Source organism: Chrysemys picta, chromosome 2, assembly GCF_011386835.1.
Source record: "Chrysemys picta bellii isolate R12L10 chromosome 2, ASM1138683v2, whole genome shotgun sequence".
NCBI lineage: Eukaryota > Metazoa > Chordata > Testudines > Emydidae > Chrysemys > Chrysemys picta.
Window position 1 is genome coordinate 287,181,963 of NC_088792.1, and position 23,690 is coordinate 287,205,652.

Sequence of the window (23,690 nt, forward strand, 5' to 3'; positions counted from 1 at the left end):
TTTCCATATCATTGTATTCTGCTAGTGCCCAGACTCCTTGCAGAAAGGAAAAATGATTGCAAAATTTTGTCCCTAGCAAAACTAGTCATATGAGACGTATGAGACTGAAACTTACCTCCCGGCATCAAGTCCTTCCAGGGACACTGGTGTCCAGGATATTGCCAATGGATGAACTGTCGATGAACAGCAGCCCTGACAAGTAACCAGGGCTTCTTCGCTCTGTTCAGGCTGCACCTTCCTACTGCTTGCTGCAGTTCTGTGCCTCTCTTTCCCCAGGCTTTCTATCCAAGCATTAGAGGCTGTGCTTTTCAAAGCTGGGAATGAGAGACTGGGGAGAGCGCTCCGGGAGCAGAGAACACAGAGTCTGCTTGAAAACCCCAAGACTCACCATGAGGGAGTGTGTCTGCTGGTGAGGTAAGAGATCTAGGAGGCATGATTTTATCCTTGGGAATCAGTAGCAAATAGAGTGACTGAGAGGGAACCTCCAGTTTATAGCTTTGTGGGGGGTGCCCTGGGTGGAAACACACAGCTCCCATTCATAGATATCAGAGCTGTATGCTCAGAGCAGCTGAGTTTTTGAAGTGTGCAATCTACCCCATAAGCGGTTTATTTTGTCTTCCAGTGTTCTGCTAAGAGCTGAACTAATAACACCTGAGATCTTACAGAGCCTCCTCCCCTGGGTGAATTCCCCAACAGAAAACCTCCGAGTCACCAGCACAGCTTTCCTTGCCCAGGTAAGACACAGGGTTCTGAAGAGCAGTTTCACCATTAGACTGTTGTCTCATGTTTGCCTTTCTTTCGGGAGTTGTACAGTTCAGTTCATAGGAGTAATTGTCATTTTAGATAGTAGAATGGGTCCTCCTTTATATGGAAACCTCACAATCAATTTCATTACACCTTTCTGAGTCATTCTCTCTCTGATATTTTTATTGCTGTCATTGCCTATGCTAGCTACACAACCACTGGTGCTGACTGAGAGAGATACAGACAGAGTTTGAATTCCTGGACCTCTTCTGCCAAGTCCTAGTGCTGATACTAACCAACAGCTCCTGATCTTGGTTTAGCTCAGCAGAACTTCTGAATGAACCTAGTGTCCTAATACTATAAAACAAGCACCATACAAATACATTCACATCTATCTTAGGTTCTCATTACTGTAGTATCTGAGTACCTCAAAACTCTTTAATGTATGTATCCCTACGACACTCCTGGGAGGTAGGGAAGCACAATGATTCCTATTTTACAGGCAGGGAGCTGATGCACAGAAGGGCTAAGTGACTTGCCCAAGGTCTTTGAGAGAGCAGGAAATTGAACCTGGGTCTCCTAAGTCCTGGGCTAGTGTGATAACAGCTGGACCATCCGCCCTTTCCACAGCCTTCCTCTAACATCGGCATCATATTTCCCACTTATGCTAAGCAGCTATCTTAGGGGCTCATCTGGTTCTAAGAAAAACAATCGATCTGTGCCTGTGACGGGCTGTACCTGGGCTTTGAGGCCCCTTACAAGAGGCCCCGTGGTCCTACTACACCCTGCCCCAGGCAAACAGCCACAAATCTGGGTCTGACTAGAGAGGCCTCATGAAAGCAGCCAATCAGAGCCCATCAGGCTCAGCTGAAAGGAGCTGCAGGGCCTTAGCAGGTCAGTTCCTGGCAGGACCTGGAGGGGCAAGAAAGGGGGCTGCTCTCTGGCCACAGAAATTCAGGGGATAGCCAGAGTTTGATTCTGGCAGCATTTGCTTAAGCTGGATTTGCAGGAAGAGGGTCCCTAAGAACTTTAACCCGGAGGTGAGGGTGAAGCTAAAAGTGGCCGGTAGGAAGAAGCAAAAATGAACTGAAATCAAGCAGTGCCTAGCTACTGTTTCCAGGGTCCATGGTTTGGAACCCAGAGTTATGGGCAGGCCCTGGTTCCCCCACCATCTACAGTGGCATAAGCCCCATGGAGGGGACAGTGCTTATGGAGAGCTTGAACAAAGGGCAGAATTTCAAGGACCCAGAGTTGGGGCTGGAGACCCTAGTGAGGGCAATGGGATTGTTCTTGACTACCCCAGAAGGGGTTCATTTGGACTTTGGGACGCAGCCAGAGGCCTGAGCCACAGAAGACTCACTGAGGTCGGCTGGCAGGGTGCGCCAGGGGTGAGAAAAGGACTGTGGTACCAGACCCAGCCACTAAGAGGCTCTCAAGAGGTGAGTGGATCCCTATTATAGTGCCCAAAAGGAAAGCTCCATGTTTTAAGACATTTCTCATTTGTGTGGAATAATAAAGTTACAGTGTCTTATGTGCCAAGTGTCAGAGGGGGAGCCATATTAGTCTGTATCCACAAGACTGTGGCTGTAGGAGGACTCCTTGTTGTTTTTAGTGTATTCCATGTCTGCTCAAATTATATTCCCAATCTTAATGATCATATTGGGGCTAATGGACATGTTGATTTTATTTCAGCTAATGAGTGACCCCATGCTCAGGGAGAAGAAGTTCCTTAAGTCTGTCTTGAGCATCTTGGAAGAAAGGTCACAGGATAGGAACAGCATTGTCCGCCAGATGGCTGTGAGAGGCCTGGGAAATTTAGTCTATGGGGCGCCTGAGAAGGTAAGAGAGATTACTGAATAGAATGCAGCATAACTAGAGAAACCAAGAGAGAGAGTTGTTCAGAGTTTCCAGAGGCTGCACAAAATGCACTAGGCCAAATTCTGCTCTCTCACATACCCTAGTAACCTCTTTGCAGTAAACATAGAGCAAGCTGGATCCTTTGGTAAGCTGGGCATAAGTCAACAATGTGCACTTTAATATGACCATATGTAAATGTATACATCTGGGAACAAAAAATGTAGGCCATACTTACAGGATGAGAGACTCTACCGCAGGAAGCAATGATGCTGAAAAAAACTTGAGTCATGGCAGATAATCCGTTGAACATAAGCTCCCAATACGAAGTTGTGGCCAAAAGGGCTGAAATGATCCTTGGAGGTATAAACAGAGGAATCTTGAAGAAGAGTAAAGAAGTTATTTTCCCTCTGACTATGGCACTCATGTGAGCACTGCTGGAATACTGTGTCCAGATCAGGTGTCCACAGTTCAAGAAGGATGCTGATAAATTAGAGAGGATTCAGAGAAGAGTCTCAAGGATTGGAAAATATACCTTTAGTGATAGACTCAAGGAGCTCAATCTATTTAGCTTTACAAAGAGAAGGTTAAGGAGTGACTTGAGGACAGTCTATAACTACTCACATGGGGAATAAATTTTGATAATGGGTTCTTCACATTAGCAAACAAAGGTATAACAAGATTCAATGGGGAAAAATGAAGCTAGGCTAATTCAGACTGGAAATAAGGCATACATTTTTAATGGTAATTTTAATTAACCATTGGAACAATTTACCAAAGGTTGTGGTGGATTCTCTGTCCCTAGCAATTTTAAAATCAAGATTGGATGTTTTTCTAAAAGATACGTTCTAGTTCAAACAGAGACTATTTCGGGGAAGTTCTATATTATGCAGGAGGTCAGACCGGATAATCACAATGGTCCCTTTTGGCCTTGGAATCTAAGTAACTAGGAATCTAATAATAGAATTACACAGGTGTATTATGGCACCAAGTTGGGCTCATTGTAGCTAGCACCTGGTCTGAAATATAGCTATAGGTCTCTGGGGGGAGACGGGGTTGATGAAATTCCCACAGCTTCATAATTGCTAAAGAAAACTTATTAGAAGTGTGATCAGTGATAAGTGTTCTTTAATGTCATATGTTTGTACAGGTGAAAAAGCACAAGAAGTTTCTTCTGGACATACTGATCGGGGCCTTACATGACATTTTCAGTTCAGAAGTCATTGGCGAGAGCATGAAAGCACTGGCCAAAGTCCTGAAGGAGCTGAAAGAGAAGGACATAGGTTCTTCCTTCAAAGACCTCACCCAACAGATCCGGACCTACTTTGACGATGTATGTGAACAGATCTCTCCAACCCCAGTTCAACCGATCTTGATTAGACTCCATTTACAATGCGTGCTGTGGACTCCCTGGGTATTGCTCATGTCAGAGTGAAGAGATTTTAGGCCCCAGGGAAGAGAGGTGTTTTACGGAGGAGGAGAACATTAGGAGGATGGGGATGACATCCCTGCTCCCACAGTCTCACCCGTCTATTCTTCTTTATTGCCACTGAGAACCTCAAAGAAAATCTGAATACTAGATTAGATAGCTAGATAACCATGAAATGGGGGTTACAGAGTACAATAGAGAGTGTTGGGCCTGTTCTGTACCATTTTTATGTGAGAGGGTTGGAATGATAATTCCGTTTTGCACAGAATTTAGAGATTTCAAATTTGGATTTTGTTCCTATTTGTGGGAACCCCTCTCCCCAAAGTTCAAAACTCTTTGTGAAACAGAATTACTATTCTCAACCTAGCTCTATTGGAAGCCTTGGCCCAGGGCAGTCTGCTCTCAGACTATCCCGGTGCTGGGAACCCAGGAAACTCTGGGAGCTAGAGGTGCCAGGGAGTTGCAAATTTGAGAGCCAGGACTCCCAGGGTCCCAGAAGCTGGGGGCCTGGAAGCCCATGATCCCAATCTGCCTGCTAGATTGGCTGCCACAGAGCTGGATGGGTGCACTGGAAAGACACCAGGCAAGTTTCTAAGGACCCCTACCTGGCTTCCGGAGGAATTTCATCAAAGCTGAACGGTCTCTAAAATATTTTGATGAATCAGCAAATTCGAACAAAAAATTGGTTAATTACCGTTTTTCCAACTAGCTGCAGTTGGAATCACTCTACTGTAGCGTAGAAGAGATGGCTGTGCAAAGTGCATGATGTGATTGTCTCTTAATTACTAACTTGCGGGGCTTTCTTGGCTGTAGGAGGATGATGCTCTTCGCTCAATGGCCTTTGTCCTATTTGGCATCCTGGCCCGGCTGACAAAGAGAAAATGGAAGACCTATTTCGCCGACCAGGTTAAAAAGAGCTGGGTCACACTTCTGCTGCACCTGCAAGACCCAAACCCTGAGATTTCAATGGTAAGACCGACAGTGACTTATTTACTAAGCAAAAGGAATCTTCCTCCCAATGCCAGGGGAGCTCTGCTATTCCTGCCTGCTGTGGAGGCCCAAATTCTCCCCTCAGTTCATTGCCCTCCTGCTGAGTCAGTTCCAGCCAGGTTGGTCCATGGCGGCCTCACCAGAATCCAGGAGAGGTCATGGGTCTGACCCCGACAGGTCTCTGTTCCTGTCTTCCCCTGCCTCCCCAGAACAGAGAGACCACAGCTATGCCTGGTGTAGCAGCTTTCATCGGTATATCTGTTCCCAAAAGACATTGATGCTATCTCCAGGTTTCAGTTGAAGCTCTCCCGTCTATTAGTCATTCCTGCATGTTTTCTGCCAATTACATCCAGATGAATCCCTTTTTTTTGATCCTGGAATAGATGAGCAGGCACGCAGATGAGTTCCCTTTGAATGAACATAGCACTCGGTAGGGAACAATTCAATGGTGTGACACTCTTTTTCAGGAATGCAGAGCTACGTTTCACCTCTGTTTACCATTTTTGGGACTGAAGAGACTCCAAAGTGCAATTAATGAGCACATTGGTGGCACAGCCGAGCTGAAGCCCGAAGAGCTCCAGGTGGACATTTGCAGACACCTTGTGAGTGAGCTGTTGAACTGTCTGAGATTATTGACTGGAGTGGTGGTGTAGAGGTGGGGGGGGATGTGTGATGGATGATGTAAATAACTGTAAGAGTGGGATATATGACTGAGGGTGATGGGAAATGTAAATCTGCCACACATTCCCATTGTTCCCACTTCTACCCAGCCACCTGTTCTCTCTCTGATTTACCTGTGGTTCATAAAAGCATGTGCTGGCAGTCAAAGGGCACTTCTAGCCAGAGAGAGCTCATGTGTCCCTGATTCCCTCTAGGCCAAAGAGAATGCAGAGCTGCTGGAGAAATTGTACCAAACCACCATCACGTACTTCTATAGCAGCTGGGAAGAGATCCGGGCAGTTGCAGCCAACTTAGCTGGTGAGAGATGATGCCCAGTGTCCCTTTCGGTATTTCCATTGAGGGAGACAGAAACAATCCCACCGTGCAGCGCTGAGCTGCCATTAATCTCTCTGGGCCTCAGCTTCCCATCCATAGATGGAGATGTTAATCTCCCTACCTCTCCAGTGTGGTGGATTAGTTGCTATCAAGTGCTTCGGGATCATTGCAGAGAAAGCACGGTGCAGTCATTTAGTAGTAGAAGCAGGGACATTGTCATGTAGGGCATGGTTACACTTTGAGCTGGGTGTATAATTCCCAGTTTGATGAGACGTACCCGCACTAGTCCTGCGTGCTAGAAATAGAGAGTAGTTGCGATGGCAGGAGCAGCAGGAGGTTTAACCACCGCAAGTACGATCCCATCCAAACCCCAAAGTCTATTCTTAAGGTGGCTAGCTCCTCCCACTGCTCGTGCTGCCTTAGCTACATTCTAATGTTAGCATGCTGTCGCTGTCAGAGCCAGTGTGGGCCTGTCCCATTGAACTGGGAGTGATACCCCTAGATCAAAGTGCAGACCTACCCACAGTGTTGTTCAGTGCTCCTCACTGCTACTTCATCATTGGGAGGCATGCAGCCCACCTCCCCAGAGCGCCTGCTGTTTCAGGTTCCTGGCCACACCACCTTGTCAAGGAAGCATTAGGTTCCTCCTCTTTGGCCCTGTGCCCTCTTCACCCTAGCACACCCATGTGAGACAGGCAGGCATTGTGGCCTACGTCTCACCTATCAGTCACCTTGTGAGATCCCTGCTTCGAACTCACTTATTCCTGGCCCCAGTCCTTTGCTCAGACCACTAGACCAAGACACTATCTTAGTATGTCTCCAATAACTGACAGCAGTGGCAAGAGGAACACAGACTGTTTCAAGCAAATGGGTTTTATGGAAACATTCTTTTTAAAAAATGTCTCATTCTCTTCAGTGTGGACTCTAAACTGCTCTAGCATCCTCTTGACCACAGCTCACCATTAGGCCCACAGTAGGAGATGCCAAAGACCTGTCTAGGGGCTGCTAATATCACTTTGCACTCAACAAGGAAAGGTTTTATTATTATTGTTGTTATTTATTTTACATTGTGTATTTAGGCATCATCCTGGAACACACAGACAGGCAGCGTATGAAATGGCTGGACCTGGAATATCTGCTGATGTGTAAGTAATAAATACAGCTGAAGTCCTGTTCATTAGTGAGTTCTAAAGGAATTTAGCTGGCAAGCAGCAGTAACCGATACCACTGGTGCAAAGTGCATCAGCCCCACAGCAAAGGACAAATTCACTCTTGCCCAGTAGAAAGTCCGCTTTAATTTTCCCTAAAGGAGGAAGCTGCAGAAGGTGTGATATGAGTCAGTCCATCTCCTGGTTGTCCTGGCAATGCCCCCTCCACAGCCAGTGCTATCCACTCTTTGGGCTTTATTGGCTCTCTGTGGACTCCCCAGGTGAGAAGAAGTTGTCGCCACTTTCTGCTACCTCGAATTTCCCACCCGCATTTTTTCTTCCAGTAGGTGCCCTGTATCCTGCATAAACCAGCTTGGACCTGGCCTCTGTTAAACTCCAGGTTTATTTGAGCTCAGGCAGTGTGTCCTGAATAGAGATGGAAAATAAACTTAAAAGTGGAAGCTATTGAAACAATGGGCCTTCTTCCATTTACAGCAGAGTGGATGACTTTCTGGTAGAGTCAGGGTCTCCCCCTAGTTGAGAGCATGGAAGGGACCCAGTGGAGGAACCTAAAGCTTTGTTTGTATTGGAGAGCTGCTGTAGTGTGGTATTCAGTGGTAATAAGTCACCAGCTATTTCAGGCAGAGGTGACTATACGAAAAGTGGGGCATATTCATCTCTCATGTATTTTCCATCCCATTAGAAGGACTGAGCCCAGTCTCACATTTTTCCATGTGATCATTCTGCTCAGGTAGTTCAAGGTTCTGTGATCACACTTAGCTGTGATTTGACAGTCTGTTCACTAACGTGTTGTCCTCTGTAATTTCAGCTCTCCAGGTCCTACAGAAAGACCCAAGTCCCACTGTCCAGCTGGTGGCAACTGACATTATAAGTGACATCTCTTCTGGCCGAGTGATTGTGGAATGAAGCGGAATGAAGACAAATAGAAGAAGGCACTCCAGTAGTATAAGGGCCTTACTGTCAATCAAATGTTAACCCACCCCTTGCCCACCCGTCACCAGAAGTCCCACATCCATGGGGTATTACTTCTGGGGTCAAGGCGGACACATAACCAGAAGCAAGATGTGTCATGTGGCCCCTCTAAGAACTCCACCCACTACCCTCTACCAATCAGGAGGGGTTTCAGCCACTGGGGACCACCCCAAGAGGAGATTTGACCAACTGGGGGGAGTTCCAGGGCAGGGTGCCCTGTCTGGAAATGGTTCATGTGACCCCTCTAAGAACTCCTCCCACTGTCCTCTACCAATCAGGATGGGTTTCACCCTGATAGGAACGCCCCGAGAGAAGATTTGACCAATCAAGGGGAGTTCCGGGGCAGGGTGACCTGTCTGGAAATGGTTTGTGTGACCCTTCTAAGAACTCCTGCCACCGCCCTCTACCAATCAGGAGGGGTTTCAGCCACTGGGGACCACCCCAAGAGATTTGACCAACTGGGGGGAGTTCCAGGGCGGGGTGACCTGTCTGGAAATGGTTCATGTGACCCCTCTAAGAACTCCTCCCACTGTCCTCTACCAATCAGGATGGGTTTCACCCTGATAGGAACGCCCCGAGAGAAGATTTGACCAATCAAGGGGAGTTCCGGGGCAGAGTGACCTGTCTGGAAATGGTTCATGTGACCCCTCTAAGAACTCCTCCCACTGTCCTCTACCAATCAGGATGGGTTTCACCCTGATAGGAACGCCCCGAGAGAAGATTTGACCAATCAAGGGGAGTTCCGGGGCAGAGTGACCTGTCTGGAAATGGTTTGTGTGACCCGTCTAAGAACTCCTGCCACCGCCCTCTACCAATCAGGAGGGGTTTCAGCCACTGGGGACCACCCCAAGAGATTTGACCAACTGGGGGGAGTTCCAGGGCGGGGTGACCTGTCTGGAAATGGTTCATGTGACCCCTCTAAGAACTCCCACTGTCCTCTACCAATCAGGATGGGTTTCACCCTGACAGGAATGTCCCGAGAGAAGATTTGACCAATCAAGGGGCGTTCCGGGGCAGGGTGACCTGTCTGGAAATGGTTTGTGTGACCCTTCTAAGAACTCCTGCCACCACCCTCTACCAATCAGGAGGGGTTTCAGCCACTGGGGACCACCCCAAGAGATTTGACCAACTGGGGGGAGTTCCAGGGCGGGGTGACCTGTCTGGAAATGGTTCATGTGGCCCCTCTAAGAACTCCTCCCACTGTCCTCTACCAATCAGGACGGGTTTCACCCTGATAGGAACGCCCCGAGAGAAGATTTGACCAATCAAGGGGAGTTCCGGGGCAGAGTGACCTGTTTGGAAATGGTTTGTGTGACCCTTCTAAGAACTCCTGCCACCGCCCTCTACCAATCAGGAGGGGTTTCAGCCCCTGGGGATCACCCCAAGAGATTTGACCAACTGGGGGGAGTTCCAGGGCGGGGTGACCCATCCGGAAGTGTTTCGTGTGACCCCTCTAAGAACTCCTCCCACCACCCTTTACCAATTGCGATGGGCTTTGGCTGCAGAGGACCGCCCCAAGAGGAGATTTGGCCAAAATAGGCCAGGTTCTTGGATGGGGTGAACCACCCAGAAGAGGGTCATGTGACCCCTCTAAGGACTCCTCCCAACGCCCTCTGCCAATCAGAGTGCAGAACCATCACCCCATAAGTCCCAGTACCGGGCAGAGGAGGCAATCTCTTACCAAGAAGACGTGTTTTAGAAATTGTGGAAAGGCTGAGAGGAAACATGGACTCCTCTACCACCCCCATGAGAACTTCAGACTTTGTTTTAGCCCCGAGGACCTTTGGACTTGTATGGAGAAAGTGCTACAGCAGTGACAGTTCAAAGGAGGGCCCTTTGACTCCACCGTTGATAGATACCTTGGAACCCGACCCCAAAACCTAAACCTTCGTGAGGCACCCCAATGAGTGTGACGGCCTCTCATTGTCCACCCCCCTAAAGCTGGAAGAGGATCATGGCTTGGGGGAGTCACCAGCGGACAAGGTGAACGGGAAAGACGTCGCTCAGGTAAATGAATGATTAAAAAGCGACGGTTGATCATGGGGGTGTAATGGGGTTAGGAATCGACCTGGCATTGCATAAATCTAAAAACAAGCAGTGGGGTGCTTACTCTGTTTTTTGTCTGAAAATCTCTCAACAGGTCGACGATGCCTTTCTAGAGGCCTTTGAGAACTTACACATCGCTAGCCCTGTGGAAGTAAATATATCATGCATCAGCTGTTTTTGCTCCTGTCTGAGATACAGATCTCAAAAGGAAAATCCAGAAAAGGACAAAATAGAAGAATGAACCAGATCAGACTCCCTCATTGTAGGGGTCATGGCATCCATTTTTACAGGCGGCTGTAAAAGGTTGTGTTAAACCAGGCAATTAATAAAACTTATTGAAATGTGTCCATATGAATGTGTCCCCCTCCATACTTGTGTTAGTAAAAGACGGTACTGGGAACAGTCATGTCTCCACAGATGACTCTGTTAAAGAAAATATATTATACCCCTAGGGAAGTTGGGAGCTTTGGCGCAGTGAATCCTCTTTTTCAAGTGGCCAAAAAGCATAGTAAAACGAACTAGAAGACAGGTAACAGCTTGGCTTTCAGACCAGGATGCTTACACTTTACACAAACCGTCTCGAATACAGCTTCACAGGAGGGATTGGGGCTGATGTACATTAAAAGGAGGAAGAGAAAGAGAAATGTATTATACCTGCAATGCACAGGTCCCCCAATACCCTTTAAAAGAAGGGCTTTGATGCGCAGGGCCAGCCATAAGCAAAAGTCCAAGAGGAAGCCTGGGCGAAAGAGAAGACGCTCTCCGCCTAGTAAAAGAGAGATATTTTAATCAACATGGCTTTTGTTCACTGCGGGTCTGAAGAGTGCACCAAATCCGAACTAGATGTGTTTCAAATAGCCCCTACCCAGACCAGCATTGAGAAAAGCATCTACATCGAGGTGCCACCTCTATCGGCTGTTACGAAGTCTGTCCCCATTGATGTTTTTATAGCACGGAATGGCATCGATTATATGGATTTAAACAACACACTGCTGTAACTATGTTGCAAGATTGTAAAAGGAGACGGAACTGAACTCGTCATGGACGCCGAAGTGGGCCTGGTGAATTATCCCGTGGCCTCTGTTTTCAGTCAGTTGGATGTCACGCTGGGAGACGGCCTTGTAAGCCAAAGCAACAACTGTTACCCTTACAGGGCCTTTATAGAATTGGTGCTCAATTACAGCGCCGACACCTTTACCACGCAATTTTCCACTGGCCTGTTTTACAAAGACACTGCCAGACAAGACGAAGAAACAGAGTTGGATGGCGGAATCTAGGGTTTGTGAGGCGTGCAAAGCTGACTGCCCAGAGCAGGACGGTAGAGCTGCTGGGTCATCTACGCAGCGACCTGTTTTTTCAAGAAAACTTTTATTGAACGGAGTGGATGTGAAAATTAAACTGACACGCAGTAAAGGCGCCTTCTGTTTAATGGCATTGTGTCAGCATCCCTTTTTGTGAAGAAAGTACAGGTGGCCCCGAGTGTTCATCTGGGGCACGTGGAGGCCCTGCTTACTGCTAATGCTAAATATCCCATGGACCGTGTGAGAATGAAAGTGTTTAGCATCCCCGCGAGCAGCAGGGTCAGTAACCAAGAGAACCTGTTTTTGGGACAGTTACCCAAAATGCTTGTCCCGGGGTTTGTGGATAATGATGCCTTTAGCAGAAGTTACACAAAAAATCCCTTTCGTTTTCAACATTATGATATTAATTTTTTGGCCTTGTATGTAGATGGTGAACAGATATCAACCAAACCTCGGCAACCAGACTTCGAGGCAGGATGCTGCGTGAGAGAATACATGAATGTGGTACAGACAGCTGGTAAACACACGAAAGATCATTCTCTGTTAATCGACCGTGAGGAGTTTACACTGGGTTACACCTTGTTTGCCTTTGACCCGTCTCCCGACCAGGAATGCGCCGATCACTATTCCCTGATTAAAACCGGGAACCTGAGAACAGAAATACGTTTTGGGAAGGCTTTAACCGTCACCGTCAATATGATCGTGTATGGGGTTTTTGACAACGTCATGGAGATAAATCAGAGGAGAAACGTTCTGTTTGACTATATGTGAACATGGACACCGTGCAGCTCTCACATGTCTTATCAATGGCCCATTACACGAAAAAGAATTTCTTAGATGTGTTCCTTTGGCTCCCTGGCTGCAAGCTATCACAATCTCAGAGACCCCTAGCTTTGGTGGTCAACACGCATCCATGCAACCAACTTGGTGAACACTGGTTCGCCTTGTATCTGGCGGAGCGTAACCGTGGAGAGTTTTTTGACTCATACGGGCACCCCCCAAACAGCGTGTTGTTTCCTAAAAGCATTATGAAATTTTTAAACAAAAATGCCACAGACATTGTGTTTCACAATAGACAATTACAAGACCCCTGCTCTGTCGCCTGCGGCTATCACTGCGTGTTTTTCTTACATCATTGTAGCAAGGGTTTATCTTTTGACCGGATTTAGAAATTGTATTCTAACGACTTAGTGCAAAACGACCGGATGGTGATGAATTTTGTAAAAACTAAATTTAAATTCTTGGGCATGCCTAGCCTTGCTCAAAACATGTTTCAACAAGCCCAGGCATGCATATCTTGCAATGATTTTGATAGCCATGTTATCCAATATTCTCAGGCATAACAGACAATGTTTGTTTGGCATTATCCAACACATTCTTTATAAAGTAACTTTTCCCACAGTTGCTAGGCCCTGCACGAATTGCAGAAAAGGGGTGTTTCCACCTTGTATCCATTTTAAAAGCCATGGGGCAGGGTTTTAAACCCTTCTCCCAGGACCCTCTTGTTGTAAACGACTTTCTGTGTTTTATTAAGGGTTTTTGTCTCTATTTGCCATTGATTTTTGTTCCTTACGATAGAGGGCTGCTGCACCTCTATCTTTTTTGAGGTGTTTTCTCACAGGCCCATGCAATAGTCCAGGACTAGATCTTTCAGACTGTCAAAGTTGATCTTTTCACAGTTTGCTACGTTCAGGGTAATACCTTTGACTTTCATACAGGCCTTTCCTCTCTACGGGTTATACCCATATGTTTTCAGGCCTGCCAACACAAACTGGGTGATGTGTTGATCTGGCGGGATCTTGCTCGTGAGGTCCCCTAAATAATCCCCCAGAGGTGATTCCAGTCACCCTCCCTTTTCACAGATATCACCGAGTCAGTGTCATGGTACAGGCACCGCTCTTGCAACCTGTCTAGCAGGTTGTATAGTTCTAAGCGGGCGTAACCAGTGGTGAAACAGGCTATGAAAACATTGGTATTTCCAGAGACTGAGTACTAGTCTTTTGCATGCGTCCAAGACACGCACGCTGTTTCATCGTCGATAAACTCACAGGATGAAACCTCGTAGTGGGGGGGAAAACAGGTACTGAAAGAGTTCGTCAGGGTTTCTCACGATGCTGCTATTGGGTAGGTTTGTTCTTTGGCCGAATTTACCCCACAGAGAATTTAAAAACAGTTTAGCGATTTGGTGTTTAGCGGGGTTAAACCTGATCTCGTGTTGGCGTAAATGCACGCCTTCTTTCTGGTAGAAATCGTTAATGTACTTATTTTGTTTTTCTTTGTCTGTGCACCAGCTGGGATACCCTGAAGCCTCTTGTTTCTGGTGGAGGTGTAATTTTATGTATTCTGAAAACAGTTCATCAGATTTTTCATTAAAATGCCAGATTTCATATATTTTAGCCACTGTGTACCCCTTCGCTATGGCCGCATTCAATTCCACCGTGCACCAAGTCCCCTGGATGGCCCTCTCCTCGTCAGTATGGGTGCCACATCTCCCGCTGCTCGGTTTCAGCACAGGTTTGTCATAGCGGGAACATAAGCTTGTTACCCACTCTGACAGGTAACAATGGGGAAAAGAAGCCTCGTGGGGGGTACATTTTAACTTTTGCAATTCCAAAATAATTTGCAAGGGGTCCAAATTTGTCATAAAGTATATTGGGGTGTCCGATAGGGTATTCTTGGGTTTTGCTTACGAAAGGGTACAGGCTGGTAAAATCATAATAGTGAATTTCTTCCCTGGGGTTAGGTTTGTAATATAGGCGGATATCGTTTGTCTATACACAGTTTTATCTCAGTGAATTTACCAGGTCCTTTCTCTACTATATCTCCCTTCTCCGTCATTTTCATAATCTCTTCTCTGTATAGGATAAAAGCCTGTCTCAAAATTTTGACATCTGCTCACAGTAATACGCGAGCTCTTTCTGCAAGTCAAACATCTCATACCTGTGGTCCTGATACCAGTCGAGAAACTCTGCTTTTTCCCTGGGCATCATAGTGCTCCACGCCGGGCATAGGCCCCATGTAATTTGGATTTTTCTCAAGTGTTAAAAAAATGTGGAAAATACCCTTTGCACCCTTCAAACCCCAGCACCTGCAGGAGCTTACTAAGCTTCATGGGCAAGAAGTTTAAAGAGTCTATAAAACGAATGCCCAGGACCTTAACTTCCACATACATTAGTTTACTTCCCTGAGTGATCAATTCTAGGCACACCTTTTCCAGCAATAACTGTCTAACGATGAAATACACATTGTAACCTTTGGAATTGTGCGCTAGGAATATGTAGTCCTGGAACTCTTTGCCAATAAAGGTCTTAACAGCCATAGAAAGACACTCATCGCCCTTAAATTCCCAGGACTTTTCCAGCTTTAGGGACATAGCAAAAATGTAATTCGGAGTGTGCAACCCAGTCTCCTGCGTGTATTCAAAATCATAAAAATATATACTTTTCTGAGGATTCAGGCTTTCTAAGGCTGTCCCCTCACCATTCTCTAACTTAATCCTATTAGATTTCTTACAAAAAGTCTTTTTCTTAAGTAGGGTTCTGTCACTTTTTGTGCGGACCAGACGGTCAACATAACTCTGTAAGCAGGCATCTTCCGGTTTGAGCATTTTCTTTAAAACATGATCAGGGTCTCCACTGAATTGCACAGCATTTATCAAGGTCACCCCTTGCATTAAATGTTCTTGGGTTAGGCACAGAAATTGCATAGCAGAACCTATGGCAATAATAGTGTTCAATAAGCTTTCCAAACACAGCTCAGCACACAAGCCCCGGAGCTTGCAGTTTATATCCATTGAAGTCCAAGTCACACAGTCATGGTGCCGGGGGGCTGGTGCATCTATGACACAGCCCTCAGAATCTTCAAAAAGCTTTTCCCTAAGACAGTGATTAAGAACAGCACAAACAGCAACGCGTACTATAGTCCGCATAATTTTTTACGCTCACGACGTGGCACTGGCTCAGCGAGTTCCATGCCAAACCTCCTCCTAAACTCCTCATAGCCATCATCCTCAGAGTTCATCTTCGCTGCTTGATACAATCCTGACCAGGGCCTCCAGGGCCTCTAGAAAGGCATCGTCGAGCTGTCAAGAGATTTTTAGACAAGAAACAAGTGTAAGTTCCCATTGCTTGTTTTTAGATTTACACAACCCCAGGTTCCTAACCCCATTACACCCCATCATCGACTGTCGCTTCTTAATCATTCGTTTACCTGAGCGATGTCTTTTCCATTCACCGTGTCCGCCGGAGACTCCCCCAAGCCATGATCCCCTTCCTCCTCCAGGGTGGTGGACGACGAGAGGCCACCATGCTCATCGGGGTGTGTCATGAGCAGTTGGGCTTCGGGTTTGGCTTCTGGCATATCCATCAATGGCTGGGCCAAAGGAATCCCCTCGGCTGCTCCCTCATCCTCTTCAGAACTGTCGCTGCTGTAACGTTTTCTCCACACAAGTCCAAAGGTCTTCGGGGTTAAAACAAAGTCCAAAGTTCTCACGGGGGTGGCAAAGGAGTCCATGTTTCCTCTCAGCCTTTCCATGATTTCTAAAACACGTCTTCTTGGTAAGAGATGGCCTCCTCTGCCCCGGGCTGGGACTTATGGGGTGATGGTGCTGCATTCTGATTGGCAGAGGGCATTGGGAGGAGTTCTTAGAGGGGTCACACGACCCTCTTCTGGGGTGGTTCACCCCATCCCAGAACCTGCCCTATTTTGGTCAAATCTCCTTTCGGAGCCATCCTCTGCAGCTGAAACTCATCGCGATTGGTAGAGGGTGGTGGGAGGAGTTCTTAGAAGGGTCACACGAACCACTTCCGGACTAGTCACCCCACCCCAGAATTCCCCCCAATTGGTCGAATCTCCTCTCGGGGTGGTCCCCAGTGGCTGAAACCCCTCCTGATTGGTAGAGAGCAGTGGTAGGAGTTCTTAGAGGGGTCCCATGACACACCTTGCTTCTGGTCATGTGTCTGCCTTGACCCCGGAAGTAATACCCCCATGGGGTGGGACTTCCAATGACCAGTGGGCAGGGCTTATTCGGTTAGGTGTGGGGTTAATGTTTGATTGACAGTAGGGCCCTTATACTACTCACTCCTACTACCCAAAATTGGAAGAAGAGAGAGGCAACTATAATACTGGGCAGTATTAGCCGTTGTCCTACTGCTCAGATGCTGTAAGTGAGAGAAGGATGAGGCCCTGTAAAGTAGCCTGGGTTGATTTTTATTACTCAAAGCGTTTTTATTACACATCAGGACATCTAGTCATTCTGATGGATGTGCAGCCTCTGGACAAGCTCAGTGATAAGCATGTACATGATACTGCTTGCTAGGGGTCATTACTATAGGAACAGCCAAGTACCAGCCCAGATCCTCAAATACACCTGAGCTCTAGACTCTGGGTTGTTCTAAATTATGCTGTCTTGTAACAGCTATTGCTGCACTGGAGATTGCTGGAGCACAACACACACTGTGTGTGCCATCTTCTGTTTCCAGCTCACACCCCATATACTTGGGTGGGAAGCTAGGAGTTGGTGACATACAGCCAGCTACACTGGCAGTACACTATATATGCTAGTTCTCTGTGTGTTAGGGATTTGCACATGCTGGGGAAATCCTAGCTGCCTCTTAGGGCAGCTTTATGGCTACTTTGTCCTGTTCCACTGCAACATAGGGCAGCAAAAAGGTGACTTTACCACTAATCCCACCCCTATTTATGCACCTACATGTGATTGTTAGGAGTCAAAGTTTAGGTATCCAGGTTTGGAAAATTCACTCACCTGGCATAAAGTTGTCTGATGTCAACCAAAGGACAAATATGCCTATAAACATCAGTCCCCTTGTTTTTCAGATATCTATTTTAAACACCACAATGCTGATAGAGATTTAACCAGCACGGCTGCAGGTGGCTATAATGAGTATTTAGGCATCTAACTGCAGATTTTAGTGCTTAACTTTAGCCACCCAAGGCCTTTGTATTTGTATTGCCCAATCCTATGAGTTGCTGAGTGTTCTCAAACTCCCACTGATGTTATTGGGAGATAAGGATGCTCTGCCCTTAAGAAAAGGCTCTCAGCAGATATAACTCATCCTCCAAAGTTAGCTACTATGATCCTCCACCTCATAGAAAAAGGTCACTGAATGGTCAGGTTTCTAGTCTCCATCACCACCTCATTCTCCAGTTTACTGTCCCCCGGGTTCAGGGCCTGTGGGGATTACCAGGCAGCAGTTAGCAGAGGAGGGCAAAAGGCAGAGGGAGTCTGGGATATTATTGCTTATAGCTCTCAATGCGGAGACAATGTTCCTGTAACAGTTGAATATTGGAAGGAAATCAGTAGAGACCCCTGCTGAATTGACACATTCCGCTCATTCAAGAGCGACTATATTAAGTAATATGGGTTCTCCTAATCTTGTAGTGTTTCCTGTGTTGGTGTTTGCTTTCTATACCGTATCCAGCAGCTTATTCCCGGTCCATGTTATCATATTGGTATTCCCTAGTATTCTCCACTCTGTTTATGTGTATTAAGGAGCACTGGACAAATACTCATGACTCTTCCCATTTCTTTTTCAGGTGCTGGCCAAGTATCTCACAAACAACGTCATCTGTAAATAACCCAGCTCCAGATTTTGGATTTACTGTGCACACATTTCCTATTAAACTGTTTGAAGTATCTGTTTCAATTGCTCAGAGGTCTGATTTCTTCTTGCAGAGAAATTGGGGCTTCCTGCATGTCCACTGTAACCATGACGTGGGGGCTTCCTCCATTACCCTTTCTCTGCAGAGATGGAAGAAGACCTCAGTTCAGTGCCTCTCTGGGGTTTCTAACCACTCTTCCAGGATCCCAACTGTGACGAAATGGGGGATTTTCTTATATTTTTGTGTTTTTCCAATGATTTGCACGCAGAGGGAGTGGGACTCAGTGCCCCTGGGTGTTACTGGTTTAACAAGGTGAGAGGAGAGGGAGTTTGTTGTTCCAGAGGACCGGAGAGGGAACTTGGGACCCCAGCCGATGGCCTGGAGGATGGACACCCCAGCAACCGCTGACCTGATGACCCAGAGACCCAGCTCAGGAGTCACAGCCGGTTCTAGCCAGTGGGAGGACAATGGGCTGTGAAGAAAGGACCCCATGACCCAACCAGCAGGTTCCAGCCAGAGGAGGGCAGAGAGGAAAGGAGATCCAGACGACCCTGTTTACCTGGAGAGAAGACAATGGACAGAGGGGGACTTGGGGCCGGTGATCTCAGATGCAGCTGGGAAGCAGGGGGGCTTTGGGCTGGAGAGGAGGGGCAGGCAGAGCCCACCTGGATGCAAGGAGACTGGGATATATTGGGCTGAGGGAGCTCAGGCCTGAGGCCCTGAGTGTTTCCTGTGTTGTGTTCAATGCTCAATAAACCCTCCTGTTTTACGCTGGCTGAGAGTCACTCCAGTCTAGAGAACAGGGTTGCATCATCCCCTTCAGGGGGAGGGAGGCCCCGGGGGTCCAGAGCGAGTGGACTCCCTGAGAGGGTGGAGGGGCCTAACCCCGAGAGAGAGTGATCCCCCGAGAAGGGCTGTCTCACTGAAAGGGGTGCCCCCTCCCATCCCTATGGACCGCACAGGGCCACGAGTGGGCACGATCTGTGAGTCCGTGACACCCACAAAGCTAGATCTAATCCCTGTAGTTAGTGATCTGGGGTCTGGTTCTTAATCATATTCTCATCTTTGTTTTTCTGGGAATTCAGTGTTGCTGATGAATTCTGGGTTGTAAGTGGAATGGACTGTGTTCTGGTGAGTTAGCCTCCCTCCTGTCTAGTCTATTCCTGGGTCAGAAGGCTATCTGTGAACCGTGTCTGTTTACTTACAGACTTAGGATAGGTGCCTGTAATACTATGTGAGGGAAGGCATCTCTGCTTTTCTAAGCCAAGTCCCTGTTTGTGTACTGCAAGATTTTATCCGAGAGGAACCATTGGATTTCCAAGCTTCCCCCACTGCACTACAAGGGAACGACTGTCATTGGGTATCTCTGATAGGGTATGTCCCGCTGTGCTCACTGGTCTTGTGACGTCTCTGTATCAGGGACCAGCTCATTTTGTTAATAATTCACATTGGACTAGAGCTGGGTGAACGCTGCAGGGTCAGTTCGCTGTGGGGCTCACCAGTTAAACTCCACTGTTCAGAGCATCCTAGAAATGTAGGGCTGGAAGGGTCCTAGAAAGATCATCCCGTCTGGCACTATACTTAAACCGTCCCTGACAGCTCTTGGTCTAATGGGTTCTTAAAAACCTCCAATGATGGGGATTCCACAACCTCCCTTTGAGGCCTATTCCAGAGCTTCTCTATCTTTATAGTTAGAAAGTTTTTCCTAATATCTAACCTAAATCTCCCGTGCTGCAGATGAAGCTGATTCCTACTTCTCCTACTTCCAGTGCACACGGAGAACAGTTGATCAGGGTCCTCTTTGTAACAGTCCTTAACATATCGGAACACGGTTTGAACATATTTGAGGTCTGGCTAAGATACAGAGGCTCCTGGAGGAGGGGAAGCAGGTTACAGGGGTATGTGTGCAGCTTTCTTGGGGTGCCCAGGCTCTGAGTCACCTTGTTACCCATCTGGCGAGAGGAAGATTTTCTCAGGGAGCTGATATCTAGTCAAGCATAACATCAGCGGTCTGTTAGCCATCCTACCAATCTCCACAGGGCTCTGCCAGCCCTTGCTCTGCCTTGCACGGTAACAGTAGTTGCACCGCAGCCCCCAAGCCCTCTGAAAGTGTCCCCCAGTAGCATCGGGTTACTGTGACAGGACACTCTCAGAAATTACCAGGGAACAGAATCTAAACAGCTTGATTGGTACAGCTCAAGATCAGATTGTTTATAACCTCGCAGCAATGAGATATATGTATAGTGGAACAATCCTAAATTTATTATCAAAGATTAAGATTTAGGAGGTACTGAGTCAGGATAATGGAAACAGAACTGGTTACATATAAAATGAAAATCATAACATGCTTCTTAGAGTCTAAATTTTACAATAACAGGCTAAAATCAATTATTACAGCAGTTTTTTCACCTAAAGCAATCTCCCAGCAGCATTAACCAACATGGGATCCAACTTTCCTGAGGAAGGAAAAAGGCTTTTTCATGCTGTTACCAGATATGCCCGTTACTTTGGGTAGGCTCATTGATTAGGGTGACTCTTCTGGGGGAGGGGGTCTGTAATTCTATCAATGTGCTGCTTATGTCACTTGTGTGTTCATATGGAGCTCTACTCCTTCTTTCTACAAGTCCCCTCCCAATGGAGCTACCCTGCAGGACCTAGGTTCCCCAGGGCTGGGTTCCTCCAGTCCTAGAACTAGAGCGTCCCCTAGCACATTGGCTGGGAGAGTGCATGCAGTGAGCGGTGAGTCTGAATGCTGAGCTGGTGTCTGCCCCAGGGAGAACGCCCCCTACCGCCTGGGCTGGGAGAGCACATGCAATGAGTGGCGAGTCTGACAGCCCCAGCTGGCATGCACCCTGGGCTGGGACGCCCCCATCCCCAGAGCACCCGGGCTGCTCTCAATCCAACACCTGCAGCCAGGAAGGGATTGAAGTGAGGTCAGCCCAGGTGAAAACCTGAGTCCCATGGAGGGGTCAGAGGCAGCTGGTCAGGTCTCGCCTGGCCCCTCTGGAAACAGCACGGCTGCTGGCCTGGACAGCGCCCGCCCAGAGCACTGGGATGCCTCAGTCATTTTTGCTGCAGGAAGGGCATAGACGAGGCTGAGAGTAACAGGGGTGCCCGTTACCCTGGCGCAGAAGGGGTTAAACACAGCAGGGACTGTTGGTCCCAGCTGTGCCCTGGGCTAGGCGGAGAAACTGGGGTTCCCCAGCCAGGATTTCCCAGCACCCCCCTCTTCCCCCCAGCACAGGCCTCACTCTCCTGTACAAGGCCCGTTTGGCCTCCACTGCCATCCAGTCGATGGCAAAGTCCATCTGGGGCATGAATGGGGACATGCGGGTGGCCACAGTATGTGCAACACTCAGCACCACGCTGGGCTGTTCCCGCACGATCCTGGGGAGAGAGCGGGCAGCTCGTCAGTGCACAGGTGGCCCCGTTGCTGCCAGTGCGCTGCTGACTGCAGCCGCCCCATCCCTGAGTCACCCACCTCCTCTGGAACAGAGCCAGCCAAGAAAACATGGCACCAGGACAGATCACAGCCCAGGGCAGGAGAATCCAGGCCCAAGCAACAGGTGCACGATTGGAGGACTGGGACATGGGGCCTTTCCCCTCTAGGGGGAGGCAGCTCCAATCCAGCCCAGGGCAGGGGACTGGCTGGTTTATGGGGGTGGGGAATGGGACACGGTGCCTTTCCCCTCTAGGGAGCACTGGCCCCAATCTGACCCAGGTCACCAGTCTACATAGAAGTGGGGTGGGAAGTGGGCAGACCCTGCCCACAGGATGTGGAGGGGAAGGGGGACACCAACTCGTAGAAGTCCGACGTGGAGATCTTGAGGAAGGTGCAGTCACGGTTGGCGTTGATGGTGAAGATGAGGGGCTCCCCGGTCAGCACAGCCAGCTGGCCCACCATCTCGCCGAGCTGTGTCAGGAAGAGGCACACATCCTCCGCCTTGTTGATCAGGCGCTGGTAGACGTGTAGGCAGCCCCACAGCACGAAGTGAAGGCTGACGTCCTCTTGAGCGGTGGGGCGGAGGAGAGAGAGGAACGTCAGCCCCAGCACCAGGGTGAGGGGCAGGCCTGCCCCCAAGGTGCGCACCCACAGATAGGCGGCCAGGAGACCTGGGGGACAGCCTACAGCTCCGGCTGAGCCTGAACTCTCTGGAGCACCCCACTAACCTCGGCAGAGCCACAGCCCAGCATAAATTCCCCCAGCTCCATGGAAACCAACCCCTCCCCATTCCAGCTGTGCAGGGGTTGAATGTTTCCTAGGCCTGAGTCCCAGCACCCCGGGAGGAGGGAACGGGGGATTCCTGGTAGAGTCCACTCCGCAGGGACCAATGCACCGGAGACACTCACACCGGCGGGTTTATTAGGCAGCTGGAAGCCGGCATGGGAAGAGCTCAGGTCACCATAAGCGTTAAAGCACAGGCAGGTCCCGTCAGCCCAGAGCAATGCCCTGCCAGCTGTCTCTGACGCCCTTCCTTAGGCCAAGCAGTGAGAGCTCCCAGCCTCTCCCAGAAGAGCTCTTTCCCCCCAGCTCCCACCCCCCAGTCCTTTGGTCCCGAACCAGGGTCTCTGCTCAGATCCCGGCTGAGAGGCGATGGGGCATTGGTTGCCAGTTGTCAATGTGCTGGTGACCGGGGTTTTCCATTGATATGGGTCAGCCTCAGCCAGTCCTTTCTGTGCCCCCGGCCCTGAACCCCCCCCCCCAGCTCCAGCCCTAGCCCGTACCCCCGGCATGAACCCCCACCCCGGCTCCAGCCTGCCCCCCCGCCCGGGGACTGTCTTCCCGGCTCCAGCCCGTGCCCCCGGCCCTGAACCCCCCCCGGCTCCAGCCCGTACCCCCGGCCCTGAACCCCCCCTCCGGCTCCAGCCCGTACCCCCGGCCTGAAACCCCCCCCCGGCTCCAGCCCGTGCCCCCGGACCTGAACCCCCCCCGGCTCCAGCCCGTGCCCTCGGCCTGAACCCCCCCCCGCTCCAGCGCGTGCCCCCGGCCCTGAACCCCCCCCCCGGCTCCAGCCCGTGCCCCCGGCCCTGAACCCCCCCCCCGGCTCCAGCCCTAGCCCGTACCCCCGGCATGAACCCCCACCCCGGCTCCAGCCTGCCCCCCCGCCCGGGGACTGTCTTCCCGGCTCCAGCCCGTGCCCCCGGCCCTGAACCCCCCTCCGGCTCCAGCCCGTACCCCCGGCCTGAAACCCCCCCCCGTCTCCAGCCCGTGCCCTCGGCCTGAACCCCCCCCCCCCCGCTCCAGCGCGTGCCCCCGGCATGAGACCCGCCCCCCCCCCCCAACATAGCGGGATCGGGAAGGATCCAGCAAAGCCCGGCCCAGGAGCTCCGCCCACTAGCGGCTGCTGGAAGCTGCTGGGCCCCCCGCGCCTAGCAGACCCAGGCCCCGCCCCTGCCGAGCAGCGCCAGGCCCCGCCCCCCCGAGCAGCGCCAGGCCCCGCCCCTCCCGAGCAACGCCAGGCCCCGCCCCCAGCCCCGCCCCCGAGCAGCGCCAGGCCCCGTCCCAGCCCCGCCCCCCGAGCAGCGCCAGGCCCCGCCCCCCAGCAGCGAGAAGGTTCCCGAAGCGCC

General features: G+C 49.6%; 1 protein-coding gene and 1 long non-coding RNA gene across 2 annotated transcripts; both read left to right on the top strand.

Annotated features, from left to right (window-relative positions):
* Positions 1-281: 281 nt before the first annotated feature.
* On the top strand, positions 282-5,295 carry LOC135981217 (protein maestro-like). Its single transcript, XM_065582485.1, has 6 exons — positions 282-414; positions 623-734; positions 2,437-2,583; positions 3,749-3,931; positions 4,841-5,008; positions 5,227-5,295. The coding sequence occupies exons 3-6, from the start codon at positions 2,440-2,442 to the stop codon at positions 5,293-5,295; spliced, it is 564 nt and encodes a 187-aa protein (XP_065438557.1). The 5' UTR covers positions 282-414; positions 623-734; positions 2,437-2,439.
* A 603-nt stretch (positions 5,296-5,898) lies between these two features.
* Positions 5,899-8,191, top strand: LOC135981188 (uncharacterized). Its single transcript, XR_010598147.1, has 3 exons — positions 5,899-5,995; positions 7,093-7,158; positions 7,991-8,191. It is a non-coding gene; the product is annotated as an uncharacterized LOC135981188 (long non-coding RNA).
* Positions 8,192-23,690: the final 15,499 nt, after the last annotated feature.